The sequence below is a fragment of the Python bivittatus genome, unplaced genomic scaffold, assembly GCF_059951505.1.
Source record: "Python bivittatus isolate LINGU-HERP-01145 unplaced genomic scaffold, Pbiv_v1 ctg000480_np1212, whole genome shotgun sequence".
In the NCBI taxonomy this organism is placed as follows: Eukaryota; Metazoa; Chordata; class Lepidosauria; order Squamata; family Pythonidae; genus Python; species Python bivittatus.
The window spans coordinates 106,490,719-106,509,310 of NW_028277075.1; the positions used below are offsets into that span (position 1 = coordinate 106,490,719).

General features: G+C 39.5%; 1 protein-coding gene across 1 annotated transcript; it reads left to right on the plus strand.

Moving 5' to 3' along the window:
- The first annotated feature begins 1,664 nt into the window (after positions 1-1,664).
- On the plus strand, positions 1,665-12,053 carry KLHL41 (kelch like family member 41). Its single transcript, XM_007421839.4, has 6 exons — positions 1,665-2,850; positions 4,972-5,129; positions 5,221-5,328; positions 6,864-7,049; positions 9,579-9,725; positions 11,720-12,053. Exons 1-6 carry the CDS (start codon positions 1,741-1,743, stop codon positions 11,829-11,831), a joined length of 1,821 nt encoding a protein of 606 aa, XP_007421901.1. The 5' UTR covers positions 1,665-1,740; the 3' UTR covers positions 11,832-12,053.
- The last annotated feature ends 6,539 nt before the right edge of the window (positions 12,054-18,592 follow it).

Genomic DNA, 18,592 nt, shown 5'->3' on the forward strand with positions numbered 1-18,592 from the left:
ATCGAGGAGATCTCTGTCCTTGGCTCCATTCAGCTTTCCCTCAACCCTGACCAGTCTCCCAGTCCCTGCTGCTGAAAAACACCCCCACAGCATGATGCTGCCACCACCATGCTTCACTGTTGGGATGGTATTGGGCAAGTGATGAGCGGTGCCTGGTTGCCTCCAGACATAATGTTTAGAATTAGAATTGAGGCCAAACAGTTCAATCTTGGTTTCATCAGACCAGAGAATCTTGTTCCTCACAGTCTGAGAGTCCTTCAGGTACTTTTTGCAAACTCCAAGTGGGCTTTCATGTGTTTTGCACTGAGGAGAGGCTTCCATGTAGCCACTCTGCCATAAAGCCCAGATCGGTGGAGGGCTGCAGTGATGGTTGTCCTTCTGGAACTTTGTCCCATCTCCACACAGGATCTCTGGAGCTCAGTCAGAGTGACCATTGGGTACTTGGTCACCTCTCTTACTGAGGCTCTTCTCCCCCGATTGCTGAGTTTGGCCAGGCGAGCAGCTCTTGGAAGAGTCCTGGTTGTGCCAAGCTTGTTCCATTTGAGAATTATGGAGGCCACTGTGCTCTTGGGAACCTTCAGTGCAGCAGAAATGTTTTTGTAGCCTTCCCCAGATCTGTGCCTTGCAATAATCCTGTCTCTGAGCTCTGCAGGCAGTTCCTTTGACCTCATGGCTTTTGCTCTGGTACAGTATGCATTGTCAGCTGTGAGGCCTTCTGTAGAGAGGGGTGTGCCTTTCCAAATCATGTCCAATCAGTTTAATTTACCACAGGTGGACACCAATCAAGGTGTAGAAACAGTTCAGCAACTATCAAGAGAAATGGGAGGCACCTGAGCTCAATTTCAAGTGTTGTTCCAAAGGGTCTGAATACTTATGCCAATGTGATATTCCAGTTTTTCCTTTTTAATAAATTTACAGACATTTCTATAATTCTGTTTTCACTTTGTCACTATGGGGTACCGAGTGTAGATTAATGAGGAAAAAAATGAATTTGAACAATTGTAGTATCAGGCTCCAACATGACAAAATTGAAAAAAGTGAAGGGGGTCTGAATACTTTCTGAATGCACTGTTTGTGCTGCTATTCCCTGGATTGCTGTTTGAGATTCAATCCTAATTTTATGTTAAATCACCACACATATTGGGAAACAATGAGATGAATGACTACAGTAACAGGCTAAAATAAAATCCTAAATTTATCTCCTAGCAAAGCTTTCATAGGAATTTGTTTTTATAGGCATGTATGTTGGAGACTTTCAGGGAAACAATCTTTTCAGTGGTTTTCAATCACGACTGGCCATTGGCCATCATACTTTCACCTGCTAACTTCCATCTTTTCAGTTCATACTTGAGCTGAAGTATTAAGTGACATGAATGTTATAGAGACCAATTTCCTAGTAACTACATTCAAACCTAATTCTGCACCGCGGCTAAGTCACAATGCTAAGTATATTTTACAAGTAATCTCCATCATTCAGTGTGTGTAGCAAGTAAAACTGATTCCCTAGTGACCAAAGTAACAGTTGCTTCTTTCAACCCATGACAGCTGCAAGCTCCATTTTCTTTCCACACCATCCATTCTAAATTCCAGCTGGTGAAACTCTGTACTATATTTAGCTGGCAAGATTAAATTACAGAAGCTTCAAGCAGGGCAACGTACATTGATCTGCCTTTTTCAGGCAGACCTAGGTACCAACAAGAGGGGTTTCTTTTGTGCTTCGGTAGCCAAGCCTTCCACAAAATGGATTCCCAGAGAGAACTTACTGAAGAACTTCGACTTTATCAATCCACTCTTCTTCAAGATGGCCTTAGGGAGCTTTTGGAAGAGAAAAAGTTTGTTGACTGTTCCCTAAAGGCAGGGGATAAAAGTCTGCCATGCCACAGACTGATCTTGTCAGCCTGTAGTCCTTATTTCCGTGAGTACTTCTTATCTGAGCAAAGTGAAGATAAAAAGAAAGAAGTAGTGCTAGATAATGTTGACCCTACCATCCTTGATATGATTGTTAAGTACCTTTATTCTGCAACGATCGACCTTAATGATTCTAACGTGCAAGATATTTTTGCTTTGGCAAGCCGCTTTCAAATTCCATCTATTTTTACTGTGTGTGTTTCTTATCTTCAGAAGAGACTCGCTGTTGGCAATTGCTTGGCCATCCTTAGATTAGGTCTCCTCCTTGACTGCCCAAGACTTGCATTGTCTGCCCGTGATTTTGTTTCTGACCACTTTGTGAAAATTTGCAAAGAAGAGGACTTCATGCAACTCGCTCCTCATGAACTCATCTCAGTTATTTCACCAGACAGTTTGAATGTTGAAAAGGAGGAAGTTGTCTTTGAAGCTGTCATGAGATGGGTCAAGTCAGATAAAGAGAACCGGGTGAAGAGTCTTGGAGAAGTGTTTGACTGTATCCGTTTTCGCCTGATAGAGGAGAAGTATTTCAAGGAGCACGTTGAGAAGAATGACATAATTAAAAGCAACCCAGACCTTTCAAAAAAAATTAAAGTTATTAAAGATGCCTTTGCTGGGAAATTGCCTGAACCTACGAAAGCCGCTGGGAAGTCAGCCAAAGGAGAGGTTAATGGAGATGTAGGGGATGAAAATTTACTCCCCGGTTACCTAAATGATGTTCCAAGGCATGGGATGTTTGTTAAAGATCTCATTCTTTTGATCAATGACACTGCTTCTGTAGCTTATGATCCTACAGAAAATGAATGTTACTTAGCAGCACTGTCAGAACAGATTCCCAGAAATCATTCCAGCATAGTCACGAAACAAAAGCAAGTCTATGTGGTCGGAGGACTGTATGTGGATGAAGAGAACAAGGAACGGCCTTTCCAGTCGTATTTTTTTCAGGTATATATTTATTTAACTCAGGATAAGAAAATAGATTATAGGTCCATGCATTAAAAACCCAACACTTATCTTTAGTGCATCTTTTTGTTTCTTTCCAGTTCAGGGACATAATATATTCACCTATGTGCAAAAAAGTATGGATAAATTATATTCTATTAGTTTAGCATGATTTCTAGAGCATCTTTAGTATTATGGCATGTTCTAAACCAGTTTCCTCTGTATATTTTTCTGTTAAAAAGTTATTTTCATGTGCAGCCAATCTTGCTGTGTGAAAATGAACCTATAATGGCTTCATAATAGATGCTGTGGCACCACCTGCCCTAAAATCACTGTTCAGACGCCCGCCTCAGGTCAGCTGGGGGCTGGTGGCCACACTCAATCCTGCCTTGTTAGTCCATCTGGCAAAAGGCCTGAAAGAACTTACTCATAGTTGTCATTGCACAAGCTCTTTCATCTTTCTGTCAACTGTGAATAAGGGCTGGACATAATCTTTTCGTATGCCTGCTCAAATGAATGTCTGAATGAGACTAACTAGACTCCAGTGAGGTTCTTGGTGTATTTTTAAAAAATGTTCTTCTGGACTCTCCTTATTTTCACTCATTGTTTGCCTCAACCCAGTATCACATGGAGCTCTTCCATTCATGAGGTTTCCTTGTTCATTTCAACACAGGAAAGAGATGTATACGAACATTTCTTTATTTTTGTCGATCTAATTCTTCCTGAATGCATATAGGCATCTGAATCAGGACACATAAAATTACACTTGATCACCTCACTAACCTTCTTTATAAAGTCCATTATTAAGAGTTTGCCCATCTGTGCATGAAACCATAGTGTTACTAAGCCATAGTTTAATGCAGAGATGGGCAAGCTTTGCTCTTTTATTTAGTGGGGAGGACTGGGGCCACAGGACAAACAGTCTTACGATGTCCCACAAGTGAACAGGGACAGACTTTGCATGGCATGTCTGCTTTTTCTGGTACGTTAAGCCTTTCCAAGGGCTTATACCTCACTCCCCAAAACTGATGAAAAACCACTCCACCGTGTTTGGTCATTTGTCACTGAATTTTGGAGTATGTTTTCAGGCAATCGTGGGAGGAAAGAGGCAGCTTGGGGTGGGAAGGGGCTTACGGATTGGTGTCATCAAACACCAAAACTCTCTGCAGCCCCCAAGATGCTCTCAACCACCTCACCTCAGCTGTGCCTCTTACGAGCAGGCGGGCACGCTTGGCTGCAGCCATCCACCCGTGTTTATGTTCTCAGATTATCTATGGGAGCAATGTGGGACCCAGAGACATCACAGGAAGCACTAGGTTAGAGACCACACTTTGCTTTGGACTATGCCAGCTTCCTCAACCCTTTTTTTAAAGCAAGAAAATCTAAAGAAAGTAGGGAAGGCAGGGAACCTGCCATGTGTCAAGGAAGATGTCCATGGGAACTTTTACCCATGGGAACCATGCTGACTATTTCCTTTTTATCTAAGACATTGTCTAATTGGCAATGGCTTAACAAGCCAGATTGTTCACATGAGTTAGGATCAAACAGCAGTTGTAAGACCTGATACAAATGGGAAAACATGGGTTAGTTTAAACCTAGAAATAAAAGCTTGCCTTCCTTTAGAGCAGCTGCTGACTCTTTTAAAGGAGTGGACTTCATTCCCTCTACGTAGACTCCCATCCATGACAGAGTGCCACATTCCTTTTTGCAGGGGTGAACCCTCACTCTTTCAGCTCAGCCTACCCTTGGAGGTGCTATAGCTTAGTCTTGGAGGTGAACGTTTAACATTCTAAGTAAACGGAGAAGCCTGAGAAAAGCAAAACTGAACAGAGGTCCTGCCCAGGAAAATTTGAACCAGACAAACCCTAAAGCCTTGAAGGAACTCAAAAGGAGTGATTTTCGAAAGATGCACTGGGATCCACAAATATATGGAATGAGAATGGAAAAGATATGGGCCAGTGCTGACTGCCAGGTGTCTCAGGGATAAGACGTAATACATTCATTTCCAGAACGTAAGGTAAAAAGTGATAGAATGCGCTTAACTGTTTATACAATGCTGCTGTGAGCTGTTTTCAATATGCATGGAACTTTTGCTAACAACCTTCATTCTACATTTTAATCAAGCTGGACACCATCGCATCTGAATGGATTGGCCTTCCTCCCCTGCCATCTGCCAGATGCCTGTTTGGACTGGGAGAATCAGAGAACAAAATCTATGTAATCGCAGGCAAGGATCTCCAGACTGAGGAGTCTCTTGATTCGGTATTGTGTTACGATCCTGTGTAAGTTGCTTAATACCGATTTACTTGACGAGGTTTCCAATTTATTGTCTGTTACATTGAAAAGCCTTATTGATGTTCCTTTCCCTTCCAGAGCAATCAAATGGAATGAGGTCAAAAAGCTCCCGATCAAAGTATATGGCCATGCTACAACTTCACATAATGGAGCTATATATTGCCTTGGAGGAAAGACAGATGATAAGTGAGTATTGGACGGTTTCAAGAGTGTCACAAGTACTCCCCTTCCCAAATTATCCCACACAACTATTTGCTCTGGTTCCAAATTCTATTAACAGCTGAGGTTTCCAGTTGGGGCCAGTGTAAATTTTAGTTGCATTTAAGATCAATGCAGATATTCATCACAGAGAAGGAAAAGGCTACAAAGAGCTGATGACCCATCTGGATATTGGCCCAGTGTTGCCATACCAAAGTGAGTGAAATTTTTACATTTCCCAGTGCTGATTTTGGCAGCGTGAAGCCCCATTTCTGCAATGATCTGGTGAAGATACTGCTGTAGGGTAGAACTATTAATTCAGTGGCTTAACAAGTGTTCATATTTGCAGTTTTGCCGTCCAGTGGATCAGGTGATAGTGTGACAAGTGTTTAATGATAGAGATAAATCTTACCAAGAATTATACATGTCTAATGGTGCAGATTAATCTTACCTCCAACAAACTAACGTTATAGGCATGACAGTGAACAGAACTATATTGATTGATTTTTTAGAGCAAAAATAAGTAATTCTGTGGCCCTCAAATTCTCTTTTTGGAGTCCATAAGGTCTGTTATGACTTTCTTTGCTTAGTGATATAGTTTTCTGCCATTCTGAGGCAGGAAACACATCAAAAGTGTAGTGTAAATATTTAAATAAGCTTAACTCTGTTAATTTAAATAAGACAAGAAAAACTGGGGAAAAACAAATTCCAGCCCCAATCACTTTGCATCATTGCCTAACATGCTCTAGTCACCATCCTCCCCATTTCAAGTACAGCCCCCCAGCCATTAATACATTGCCTGGCACTGATATACTGTTTGTAAGCTATTTCTAATAATTTTTATAAGAAAGCAATCAGTTCATGTTCATGATTGTGTTTATATTCATATTCAGATTAAGCAGTTGATTTCCATTAATCTTAAGGATTTGGTTTCCTTCCTTCCTTCCTTCCTTCCTTCCTTCCTTCCTTCCTTCCTTCCTTCCTTCCTTCCTTCCTTCCTTCCTTCCTTCCTTCCTTCCTTCCTTCCTTCCCATCTAATTTTCTGAAATCATCTTAGCAAAGGTATAGGAAATCATCTTTATAGAGCAAGAAATCCAGAAATTTGCAACCAAGCTATATCAGCAAATATTTGTGTGGAAAATACCCAAAAGAAGAAAAAGTGCTATAATAACAGAAATAATTGGCTTTAACTTTAAAATCCCGAGAGCTTTGTCTGATGTTTAGTAAGAATATGCATAAAGTAGAAACTGTTTTTTGTTTAAGCTGAGGATAAAACAATTTGACTTCAAATGTTCCATTTTGTCTGAACAGGATAAAACTTGGAATTCATCAAATGTAACAGGTCAACAATTGAAACAAGCTTCGTTCCTTTATTTTTTACCCCCGTATGTGTAGCGTGTTGCCCATCCAGCTGAGTCAGTGACTGGAACTCAATACCATCTCTCTTAATAAGCATGTGCTTTGATAATTGCTGTTGTCCACATTTTTTTTTAATGATTGACATTCTTTCTTCCTGTACACAGAAAATGCACAAACAGAGTATTCGTATATAATTCCAAGAGGGGAGATTGGCGCGATCTTCCTCCCATGAAAGTGGCTCGCTCCATGTTTGGTATTGCCATCCATAAAGGAAAAATTGTGATTGCCGGGGGTGTTACTGAGGAAGGCCTCTCAGCTTCTGTCGAAGCCTTTGATCTCACCACGAACAAGTTAGTCTACGCTCCATCCGCTTTTGTTTAATAGCACAGTTTAGGGCCCCCATGCATACTTTCTTTGGGGCCTACCAGAATCTCTGCCCCTTTATTTATAAATGCAATCAACGTCTTTAAATGGTATAAATACTGTCCCAGCATCTTGTTTTCTAGTGATTGCTTTAAAAATAAAGCCCCAAATATGTTAATATCTGTTCTTTTTTAAACCCTTTTATACTTGTTTGTTATTTTCAGGCTTAACTTAAATTCTGTCATAGTCTGTGGGATGTATTCCAATGTTTAGAGTAGTGTATATCTGACAGCCCATCTGTTTGAAAGGATGAGCTAGGACGTTGAATCTGCAGAAAAATCTGGATTGATTCATCCTCTCCCCACAAACAAGTGATTGGTGTTACAGGTAGTCCTTGGTTTATGACAGCAATTGCGACTGGAATTTCTGTTGCTAAGTGATGCAGCTACGTGAGTCACGTGACTGCATTGCTTAGCGATGGCAATCCCAGCAGCCCTGGTTGCCATCATAACCCCAGGACCACGCAGGCCATTAAGCGAGGACCTCACATCTGCAACGTGGGAAGAGGTGGGAGTTCCAGACAAGCAGACTGGCAGGTGAGGGCTGTGGGCCACGGATGGGTGCTACAGAGCATGGGTGGGCAGGCGGGCAAAAAAGCAGCGGGAGTGGGAGTGACTTACGGGAGCAACTTACCACCTCTTGCCAGCTTCCCCATTGATTCTGCTTGTGGGAAGCCAGCAGGGAAGGTCGCAAATGGTAATCACATGACTGTAAGATATTGCAACCATCATAATTGTGAGCTGGTTGCCAAGTGCCCGAATCATGATCATATGACTGCAAGGATGCTGCGACAGCTACAACTTTTATAAGTCTCCCCTCATTCAATGCTGTCGTAACTTGAACAGTCACTGAACAAGTGGTCATAATCCAAGGACTACCTGTATTGTGAACTGGGCTTGTAGCATCAATTACTAGGATCCAGCATTCCGAACATTGTACCCAGTCCTATGCTGTGTGATCCTGATCTACGGAAATAATTCCCACCATATATGTATGTGTGTGTGCGTGCCTGTGTGTAAAGTTCCTTGTTGCATATTTAAGTCTTGAGCACTTTTTGTAGATATTATAGATGGCCGTACTCTTTTGAGCAGAACGATATGCTTTAATTTAATCTGTTTTGCCCTTACTTTCTGATAAAATTTGTTCTTTATTAATGTACATCAAACTTTATTCAATCAGTCCACTTCTTAAAGATGACAGAGCCTTTTCTTCATTCTAACAAATTATCTTTTCTAAAAAAAAAAAAAATGAACTGTTCTTGGTGCAATGCAGTAATCATTCTATAAATTCAGTTTTTAAAAAGACTCTCATGGTAGGGCAATGCAATCAGGTATGTAAATGTATTTTTACTTTTCTTTCATATAGGGTGTGCTGTTATCTTTTCCTTTTATGAACAGAGGGAAAATAGTATTTATTTAGATTTATTTATTTATTTAGCTACCCATGATTCTGGGCAGCATGATCAAATAACTTCACCAAACAATGTTGCAATGAATATCAATAACAACAAAATCCAAAATCTATAAGCTAACATATCAAGAGCATAAAGCCAGCTCTCACCAATCATATGTTCTACCTCCCTTCCTTACTCAACGCTTGGGGAAATAGGCAAGTTTTTAAAGTTTTCCTTTGAACTGTGGTGCTGGAGAAGACTCTTGAGAGTCCCCTGGACTGCTAGGAGGTCAAACCAGTCAATCTTAAAGGAAATCAACCCTGACTGCTCATTGGAAGGATTGATAATGAAGCTCAAGCTCAGATACTTTGGTCACCTAATGAGAAGAGAGGACTCTTTGGAAAAGACCCTGATGCTGGGAAAGATTGAAGGCAAAAGGAGAAGAGGACGGCAGAGGATGAGATGGTTAGATAGCATCACTGAAGCAATGAGCATGAAACTGAGCAAACTCAGGGAGGCAGTGAAGGACAGGAAGGCCTGGCGCAATATGGTTCATGGGGTCACGAAGAGTCGGACACGGCTTAACGACTGAACAACAACAAATAGGCTTGGGGCAATCCAAATCTCCCTACCCTGGGAGAGGGTAGGGAGAGCAGATCAGTCCAAAGGGCAGATGCTCCTAGATCCCATCAAATGATATTGCCTGAGGGAGAAGACCTGGAGCACACCCATTCTGAGATAGTATCTGGGCAAGCAGAAATAACTGGAAATAGGTATTACTGGAAATAACCCAGTTGTGTGCTATTTAGGGCTTTGTAGATGATAAACAGCACCTTGAGTTGCACCTGGAAACCTAATGGGAGTCAGAGCAGTTTGTAAAATAGTGATACGACAGGGACGTACCATGGTGCGTCCAAAGATACCTGCACCACTGCATCCTGGACCAACTGCAACTTCAGGTGGTCAAGAGCATATTGCAGCTACCTTTTGTTTGTTTTTTAAACATCATATTATACTCAAAAGTCATATTCTAAAATTGAATGTTTCATTCATTAAATTGCAGATGGGAAGTTATGCCGGAATTCCCCCAGGAGAGAAGTTCCATTAGTTTAGTCGAACTGTCTGGATCCTTGTATGCTATTGGGGGTTTTGCAATGATTCAGCTTGAATCAAAGGAATTTGCTCCTAACGAGGTTAATGACATCTGGAAGTAAGTTTGTTTCAAATATTTTTTCACTTTGCTAGGTCAAGAGATTCAAGTCATTCATATTAATTATATGTAAGATAACCTACACTAAAACTCTGCTAAAATCTTTAGGAGTACTACATGTAGATGTATTGTCGAAGGCTTTCACGGCCGGCATACGATGGCTGGTGTGGGTCTTCCGGGCTGCGTGGCGGTGTTCCGGAAGTTTTGTTTCCTAACGTTTCGCCAGCACTTGTGACTGGCATCTTCAGAGTGCAGGGGCACAGACAGGAGCAGTTCTCTCTGTGCCCAGGGTGATCCTTCCCCCCCCTCAGATCTCTATAAATACCCACAAAAAGGGTCACATCACCCTGGGCACAGAGAGAACTGCTCCTGTCTGTGCTCCTGCTCTCTGAAGATGCCGGTCACAGGTGCTGGCGAAACGTTAGGAAACAAAACTTCCGGAACACCGCCACGCAGCCCGGAAGACCCACCCCTACTACATGTAGACTTGATTTTGTATTACCTATTTTTGTCTGATTTTGTATTACCTATTCTTGTTTTTGCTTCAACATATTATACATATTACATAATTTTAATATTCTGTCATAAAAGTATAGCATAAAAAAAAGTCAAATTACTTTGTAGAACTGCATGCAGAGTAAGTTTTGTTCAGAGAGAACTAGATCTTTCCTGAGTGGGCTATGTGGGTTTTTGTTTTGGCACGGCATGGTCTGGATTCAGAAGCAGGTCGGTGCCCATCCCTAATTCCTGTGACTCATTTCAGAAAACTCCTATCTGCCCACCACACCTTTTTCACATGAGGCTTTAAAATACTGCATGCCTCAGCATTGTGAGATAACATTTTTGGGAGCTCATGACTGGGAGGCCACCTTCTTGAAAATCATTCCTGAACCAACCAAACTTAAAAAGTGTATCCATTCTTACTGAAGACTTCTAAAGCAGGGTATTCAAACTCGAATTGTCATGAGGGCCACTGGAAGATGAGTTCATTAGTCTGAGGGCCACAATGCTGGAGCCTTTTCACGTGTCGATACAAAAGTCTTTAAACTCTCGTGATGCGCATCAAAAAGAATGAGATGATGATGATGATGATGATGATGTATATGCTGCCTGACTCCCAGCGACCTGAGAGGGTGAAGAAGCAAGACCATCCCAGTTGAGGCCTAGGCCAGGACTTGCTGTCCCTGTCAGTGCCAACACTGCAGCTTTACAGTGTGAAGTACAGCTGTGTGCCTGGCAGGGCAGGCTGAGGGGCAGCTGCCCTCCTAACCCTGCATCAAGGTGCCATTGCCACCATCAGGGCCGAGAGCTGCTCCCACTGGCACCTCTGCACTGCTTGCAACAGCTTAACGCTGGCTCTGTACCCAGGCAGTCCTGGTGGAAAGCCTAAATGCAGCCTGTGGAGAGGGTCTGACTAGAATAAGTATTTCTAGCTCTGTGTGTGTGTGTGTGTGTGTGAATAAGAGAGAGAGAGAGAAGGGAAAGTCAGGATGACACGCATACAGATGCATCAGGGTGGAAAGTGTTCTCTGAAGATACAGCATTTGAAAACACACAAACCAAACAATCTTCTTTAACTGTAGTTGTTGTTCAGCCAGAAATTTTGAAGACAGAAAGAAATGAGGGAAGAGTTGGCAGAAAAGACATGGGGACTACAAACAAATTGAAGCACTTGAGGATTTTTAGATAGACACAAGATTCAGAAATAAAAGCGAGGGGATTAATGACCCCTCCCAAGACAGGAATTCAGGGGGGTGACAGCATATTAGGGAAGTCACCATGCCCTGTCACAGGCAGAATGTACATTTCCCACATTACTTTTCCTTGTGTAGTAAAGCTTGTTACACTCTTAGACCAGCAATTAATCTACAATCTCTGTGTTAATAGAAGACAGAATGCTAAGAAAGAAACTTGGAGTTACTTGGCATAGATTTCTGAGGACCGGCTTGGAAACGACCAAAGAGCCCCACTTATACAACCTTTTGTTCCTGCAGGTATGACGATGAGAAGAAAGAGTGGTGCGGCATGTTGAAAGAAATCCGCTACGCCTCCGGAGCCTCTTGCCTTTCTATTGGCCTAAATCTGTTTAAGCTATCAAAGCTGTAAGCTAGATGGATACTTGACTGCAGATGAGGAATTTTTTTTTAATAGTCTCTGGTTTTGTTGTGTAAGCCTATCTTGGACAGAGATTGGTAACCACGGTGAAGTATATTGTCTTAAATGTCTATTAACTCCTGTAAGTATTAAATCCTCCCAGCATTTACTAACCATCTGATGGTGAATACGTTTGGCTATATACAGTGAATAAAGCTGAATTTAACAAAAATTTGTCTCAGACATTAGACCTTGGGCTTCTGTTCATTCTGGTTTAAAATAAATATCAAAGTTTAAAGTAAATAGCAGCATAGCTTGGAACCTCACTTCTGCTCTGATTATAGAAAAGGAGTTCACTGCCATCAGTTTGGCCTTCTATCTTCTTTTTATGCCACCTGTATTTACTTCTCTGCTTACTTCAGAACTTATTCTGAGGATCAGGTTGTAGGAAAGTCAGACTGACTTTCTCCTAAAGTATGGTGATGTTTATGGACTACTGTGAAATGTGGGCACTTCTAGTTTTGGAGCTTGCAATCAGCACAGGGAACATCAAGAAATAAGTGTGGCGCAATAGTTTGTCACACTACATCAGACAACCAACCTTTAAGCCTCAGTTGAAGATGGCGGAATGCCTTGCTCATCCCTCAACTTGCCCTTTTCAACTATTATGAATTGCTTAACTCTGCTGAATTCCCTTCTAAAGTAATTAAGAAATGCAACCTGTCTAGGAGAGGTGCTTCACAACAAACTAAAGGGATCAATGTTTACTGTACATAAAATAGCAAAAAACACATAACTGGCAGCCCTCCCCCAGTGGAAAAGAGGAATGTGAGACTATGGCCTATCGCTAATAACATCTGGTTACCCTCACTGGAAGATCCCCAACAGGGGTGAAACCGGTAACACAATGCCTCCTCATGGTCACTGTAACTGGTAGTACCCCAAAGAGGATTCTAACACGACCAAACTTTTATTTAAAAAATTTAAACAGGACCTGAAGCTGAAATGGGAAAAGTCCTTTATTTCAGTAAAAGAAGATTTAGTGGGCATTTCTGAAAGAATTAGTAACAGTTAAAACACTTATCAAGGAAAGGACATTGCTCAGACCTATGATTTAAGTATTAAAAATACCTCTAGCATAAAAAAGATTGAGAAAGACATTATGGATGTTAAACTATCTCTAGCAAATGTTGAAGATCACAGCAACCTCTGTATTAGTGGCATCAGTGAAAAAACTGAATATAACATGATAGATTATATAGGAATGAAACTTAATGATCACTTGCCAGATCTACATTTCTCTGAAAAAGACATAGTACGTGCACTTAAAATTCTAAGCTTATATAACATCGATAAGATGTTATAGGGGCAAAACACTTCCGGAAGCCTGCAAGTTGAAAGAAAGAAACTGGGGAGGGAACAAAGTTTTCCTTTTTCAAGACATCAAATTACCTTTAAAAGATTTATAGTACTATAAGCTGCCCAGAGTCTTTTAGGAATCAGGGAGACATCATATCGCATCACATCGAATCATAAGCATTGCAAGCCTTTAACAGAATTGCTATTAAAAATAGGAATTTGTTATAAAAGGGGATTTCCGTTCAAACTTATAACTTTGAAACCACAAGAAGAAGAGGTAATTTCTACTATTTCAGGGCATAACTAACTTTGATGAACACTGCCCCTGATGCCGGCCAAAGGAATTATCCTTCAAATACAGCTGCAAAAGGAAAATGAAGAGGGTGAGGGAGCAGCAAAACCCTTCCTCTCTTAGACCATGAAGGGGCTGAGAGCGACCAGTTGTAGATTCACTCCTACTCTAAGATTAAAAGGAGGGGAAGCTGGTTATGGAGGGGAACAGGGGTATTAAGAAGCTGGGGATTGTTACATAGGGGAAGATTTGCGGGTGGGGATGGATATGACAAGAGCTGGGAGTTTCAGAGTGGAAAAGGAAAGAAGAAAGAAGATTGTCACTGGCACAAGCAATAAAAGGTTTGTTCTTATAAGCCCAGCATAAATTCAGATTATTTTATAGGGTGCAAGGTATCCAAAGCAGCAACGTTATTTTATGAGTGATATCCGTAAATTTATTTCACAGAATGTTAGAAGATTGGGGAAGACAATAAAAAAATAGAATATTTTAAAATGCAAGGTCCTTTTCCTCCCTCAATTGTTAAAAGAAACTTAGAGGACAGACAATGTCAAACATTTTAATAAACAGTATTTTTCTCTAGGCACTAATAAGTCAATTTAAACCTGGTTTAAACTTTAAAGTGCAAAGATTTTTGAAGGGTAACAATGGAAGGTTCATATTTACTATGGGAGAATTAGATAAATTACCAGTTACTATTGTTTCAATGTATTCCTTAAATCTGGGACAAGTACAATTAGTATTATAGTTTAAAATTAGTAAAATTTGGGATGGAGAATTTGATATTCAGAGAAGATTTAAACATAAATGCAGGTACCTCTTGGGGGAAAGTGGACATCTTAAAAGTGCAGAAGAAAGTACCTGCCATTGTCTTGTATGTTAACATTACTGGAGACTGAAGGACTGAGTGACATTATGAATCCCCAAATGGATTCACATATCAAATAGACATAAATCTTACTCCAGAGTAGATTATATATGAGTATCTAAATCACTAGTAGACCTAATCCAACAAGCAGCAGCTACATCTGTTCATATAACTGACCTTACTCCAGTATTTTTAGAGCTAAAACCTGAAAATACTGCTTTTTTAGATACATGTCAATTTAATCCAATACTATTAGCTGCCTACCCAGCAAAAAAGCTGTCTCTATTTAAAAAACAAATAATGCAAAGCAAACATCTCCAATGATAACATGTGAAGCAATGAAAGCAATAAGGAATATAATAATCAAAGGAGTATAATTAAAAAGTAAAATTCACACCTATCTTAAGTAGATTTATAAATTAAAGAGTTGTTAGCAAAATATAATAAAATAGATTCTCCAAAGACTAAACGTAATTGAAAAGAGACAGATATCTTAGAGACCAATACAATTTCAACACAGCTTCTATACTCCAACCAAAATATTACAAGTTTGATAACAAGAACTAATAAGTTAAACTAGCAAGTAAGCTTTAAAAAGCTAGGGTAATCACCTGGTCCAAAGGATTCAAGGATATTTTAATTCCAGAATTTTTACAAATATATAATATAATGCACCAATGGAGGAACTCCACTATTTCATGGAGAAGATCCAAAATTACACTTACTTTAAAATTAGGAAAAAACTCACCAGTTACTTCATCTAGGCCCATCTCATTATTAAACACAGGTTACAAATTATACTGAAAATTATTAGCCAATTGACTCTGGTTAATTAAAGGCAGAGTTATATATCCAGATCAAACTGGCTTTATTCCTAAACAGAATATATTTAGTCATATTAGAAAATTATTAAATACAATCTACTTCTGCAAAAGAAATTTTAACTCCCAACTCTGTGTGCTTTGGAGAGATGGAAAGCCTTTGGGTAGGACAAATATTCATTTGAAAAGTTTTAGAGAGATTTGACTCTGAATTTCAAAATAAAATAGATAATATTTATCAGTCTACAAAAGCACAAGCAAAAACAAACAATTCTGATTCAGAAGAATTTCTCGTAACAAGAGACATCAGAGGTGTTCCCTTTTTTCATTACTGTTTATTTAGTTATTGAAATGTTAGCTACTGTATTGCATTATGTGCAAATGCTCACATCCAGGGGATTAGCATAGAAGATGAAACTTATATATTGAATTTATTTGCTAATGACATGATCATGACCCTCTGAAATCCAATATGATCTATTTTATTAAATAACATCAGGAATTTGCCAGATTCTCTGGCTTACCAGTTAATTTGAAAAGATCCACCAGTTTGCATTCATACACCATCTCATAAACAAAAAAATATTTCCAGCATCTTAAGACACTCCCCTTGAACACCAAACATTTATTCATGAATTGATATACCAAAGAATTTAACTGACCCTGTTTGGAAAAAAATAAGAAAGGATATGAAAAAATGGAACAAGAATTATCTAAGCGTTTTAGATAATATACCAGCAATAAAGATGACGACACTCCTCAAATTGATGTATTTATTTCAAACTCTCCCCATAGATATTCCCAATAAAATTGTTTCTAACTGGCAGAAACAAATTTTATTATTGCTCTAAATCAACTTGGAATAGAATAAAAAGAAACATTCTATACATGTCACAAAACAGAGGATGAGGTATTCCCTGCTTAAAAATATGTTATCAAGCAGCCTAGTTGACACATGGAAGAGTTTTTTTATAATGGAGGATTCAACAAGACAATGGGTTGGGATGGAAAATATTAAGTTCCGGCATAAGAATTTAAATTTGTTCTTCTCTTCCCAATAGATCTTTAATAATTTTACGTAAGTGATCTGCTGAATTTACAGGATGAGGTTTTCAGAATTTATTCCATGCATCTCACCTTTACTTCCATTGATAACATACCCAAATTGTAACAAACATAGAATTATACAACTGAAATTTTGGAAAAGGAAAGGTCTTTATGAAATAAAAGATTTCTACAAAAATTTCCCACCATATACTGTAAAGTATAGAAGAATGAACAACAATCAGAACAAAAGTCCCCTGGTTTCTTTTGTGGCAGATCAATTCAATATTACAAAATAAAAAATAATGGAAATTCCAGACATCTATCTCGTTTTGAAAAAATTTTTTTTTTTTTAACACAGAACCTAAGGGTGTAATTTTGCATATGACTTTCTGAAATAGATTATGGTGAGGGCTAAAAGAAGTCTGGGACTTAGAGGAAAAATTAGATGATATTACTTGGCATCCTCTATGGCAGCATGAACAATTTTTATCAGGATCTATACAGGAAGTACATCTTAAACTTTTAGATTGGGAGCATCAAACTCCAGTAAGAATCTGACATATATCTTTTCGATTTTCAACAAGATGCTAGTGAGGCTGTCAGTCAAAGGGAACATTCTTTCATCTTTGGTGGCAATGCAAGAAAGTATCAGAATTTGGAAGAATGTGTTTAAATAAATGCCTTACATAATCAAACAATAGATTCAATTCTCTCCAAAGCTAGGTTTGCGACACATATTTGGTGGCCAGAATAAGAGATTGCAAAATAAAAAAACTCATTAAGTTTTTACATATAGCAGCCAATTAAGTTATTGCTAACAATGGAAATATTTGGATAATATTTCAAAGGATGGATCGCAGGATGTACGACAAGCCAAAGTAGTGAATCATTGTTTTACAAGGAATGGTGGAATTTTATTATTTATGTAAGAGAGAAGCATTTTGGAAACAGCTTGTATCAAACATTATGGGCACGTTAAAATGTACAAGCACTATGGAAATGCTTAAAACTTCAAATGAAAATGTAATGAAAAAAGACAACAATCCTTTGATTGTTACACAATGCCCAGCATACTAAAAAATACCAATTACCCTTGTATCTTTGTTATTTTAAAAGGTGCAACCACAAATCCTAGGAGAAATTGCATACAGAGAAGAAAAAATTACAGTGAGTTGTGTATGTGCGTGTCAAATTTCTGTGATCCATTTCCCAACAACCATAGCCAGTATGCCCAGTGATTGCAGCTAAAAGGCACTGTAGTCCAACAACATCTGAATGGCCATGAATTGCATACTGTGACTTTAGCCATTATTACTGGAAAGCTATGTCTGTTGGTCATCAAGCACTACTAAAGTGGTGCTAAAATGCCAGTGTAGAATCTGTCACCTTAAAACTTGACATTTTGATGGATCACCATTTTATAGCAGAAACAGGTGCTGAAGAGTCTCAGCTTCAGTTAGTGCTTAATTCAAGATTACTTAATTCATAATTTTTGGGGGAAAAAAAACTTCTGGATATCAACATGACCCAGTCTTGAATGCCAATCCAGCTGAAGGCACAAACAATTTGTAGTACTTCATTCAGAAATACATTCTCATATGCACTGGAAGACTGACATGTGCCATACGTGTGCCAGCTTTTTCTGCATGCTGTAGTTTCCCTAGTTTACCGGGGGTACTAACAGGCCTTGTGTTTTATAATTTACATGAATCTTGACTCACCTAGAGGCCCACCTCTCTTTGATTATTTCTGCCCATCAATAAGAACTGTCAGGATCAGTATGCTCCAGGTCCCACCAGTGAAGCAGTGCCAACTTGTGGGACTCGAGATGTGCCTTCTCTGTGGCTGCCCCTGCCCTTCGGAACAAGATTCCCCATGTCTCTTGAACTTTAGGAAACAAAGACCCAGCCTTTGCAACAGGATGTGGGACAGGGTGATTTGTGACTCTGTTGTTTGCATTGCTGGGGGTTGTGTATTTCCTTACTGTTGGCTAGGTTAGCCTATTTGGAATTGTTCTTTCACATTTGTCCATCTAGAGTTGCTCCAGCTATTAGGATGGTTAACAAATTGAGCACATAAATACATTAAATTCTGATTGGCTGCACCTGAATGCGCAAGGCAACCAACCATAAAAAATAAGCCTCACATTATAAGTAATTATGAATGGTAGCTCAAACTGAATAGGCCTGAATACATAGCAGTGCAGCTTTTGAGTGAGTCTATTCCACAGCACAGGAGCTGTATGAGGAGGCCCTTCCCTGTATGGCTGATACTGATGAGGGTGCCTTTAGGAGTGGCTCTTCAGCTGCCTTTCATTCCTGGAGAAATTCCTAACCAAAGAGTTGTCCTTCAGATAGTCAGGTCAGAAGGCATTTAGCACTTTTAA

What these genes read in the sequence shown, in the direction of transcription:
- KLHL41 (XM_007421839.4), top strand. Translation starts at nt 1,741, where the DNA reads ATGGATTCCCAGAGAGAACTTACTGAAGAACTTCGACTTTATCAATCC. An exon ending in TCCAGTCGTATTTTTTTCAG is followed by an intron (nt 2,851 to 4,971) that starts GTATATATTTAT and finishes ATTTTAATCAAG; the next exon opens with CTGGACACCATCGCATCTGA. An exon ending in TTTGATCTCACCACGAACAA is followed by an intron (nt 7,050 to 9,578) that starts GTTAGTCTACGC and finishes ATTAAATTGCAG; the next exon opens with ATGGGAAGTTATGCCGGAAT.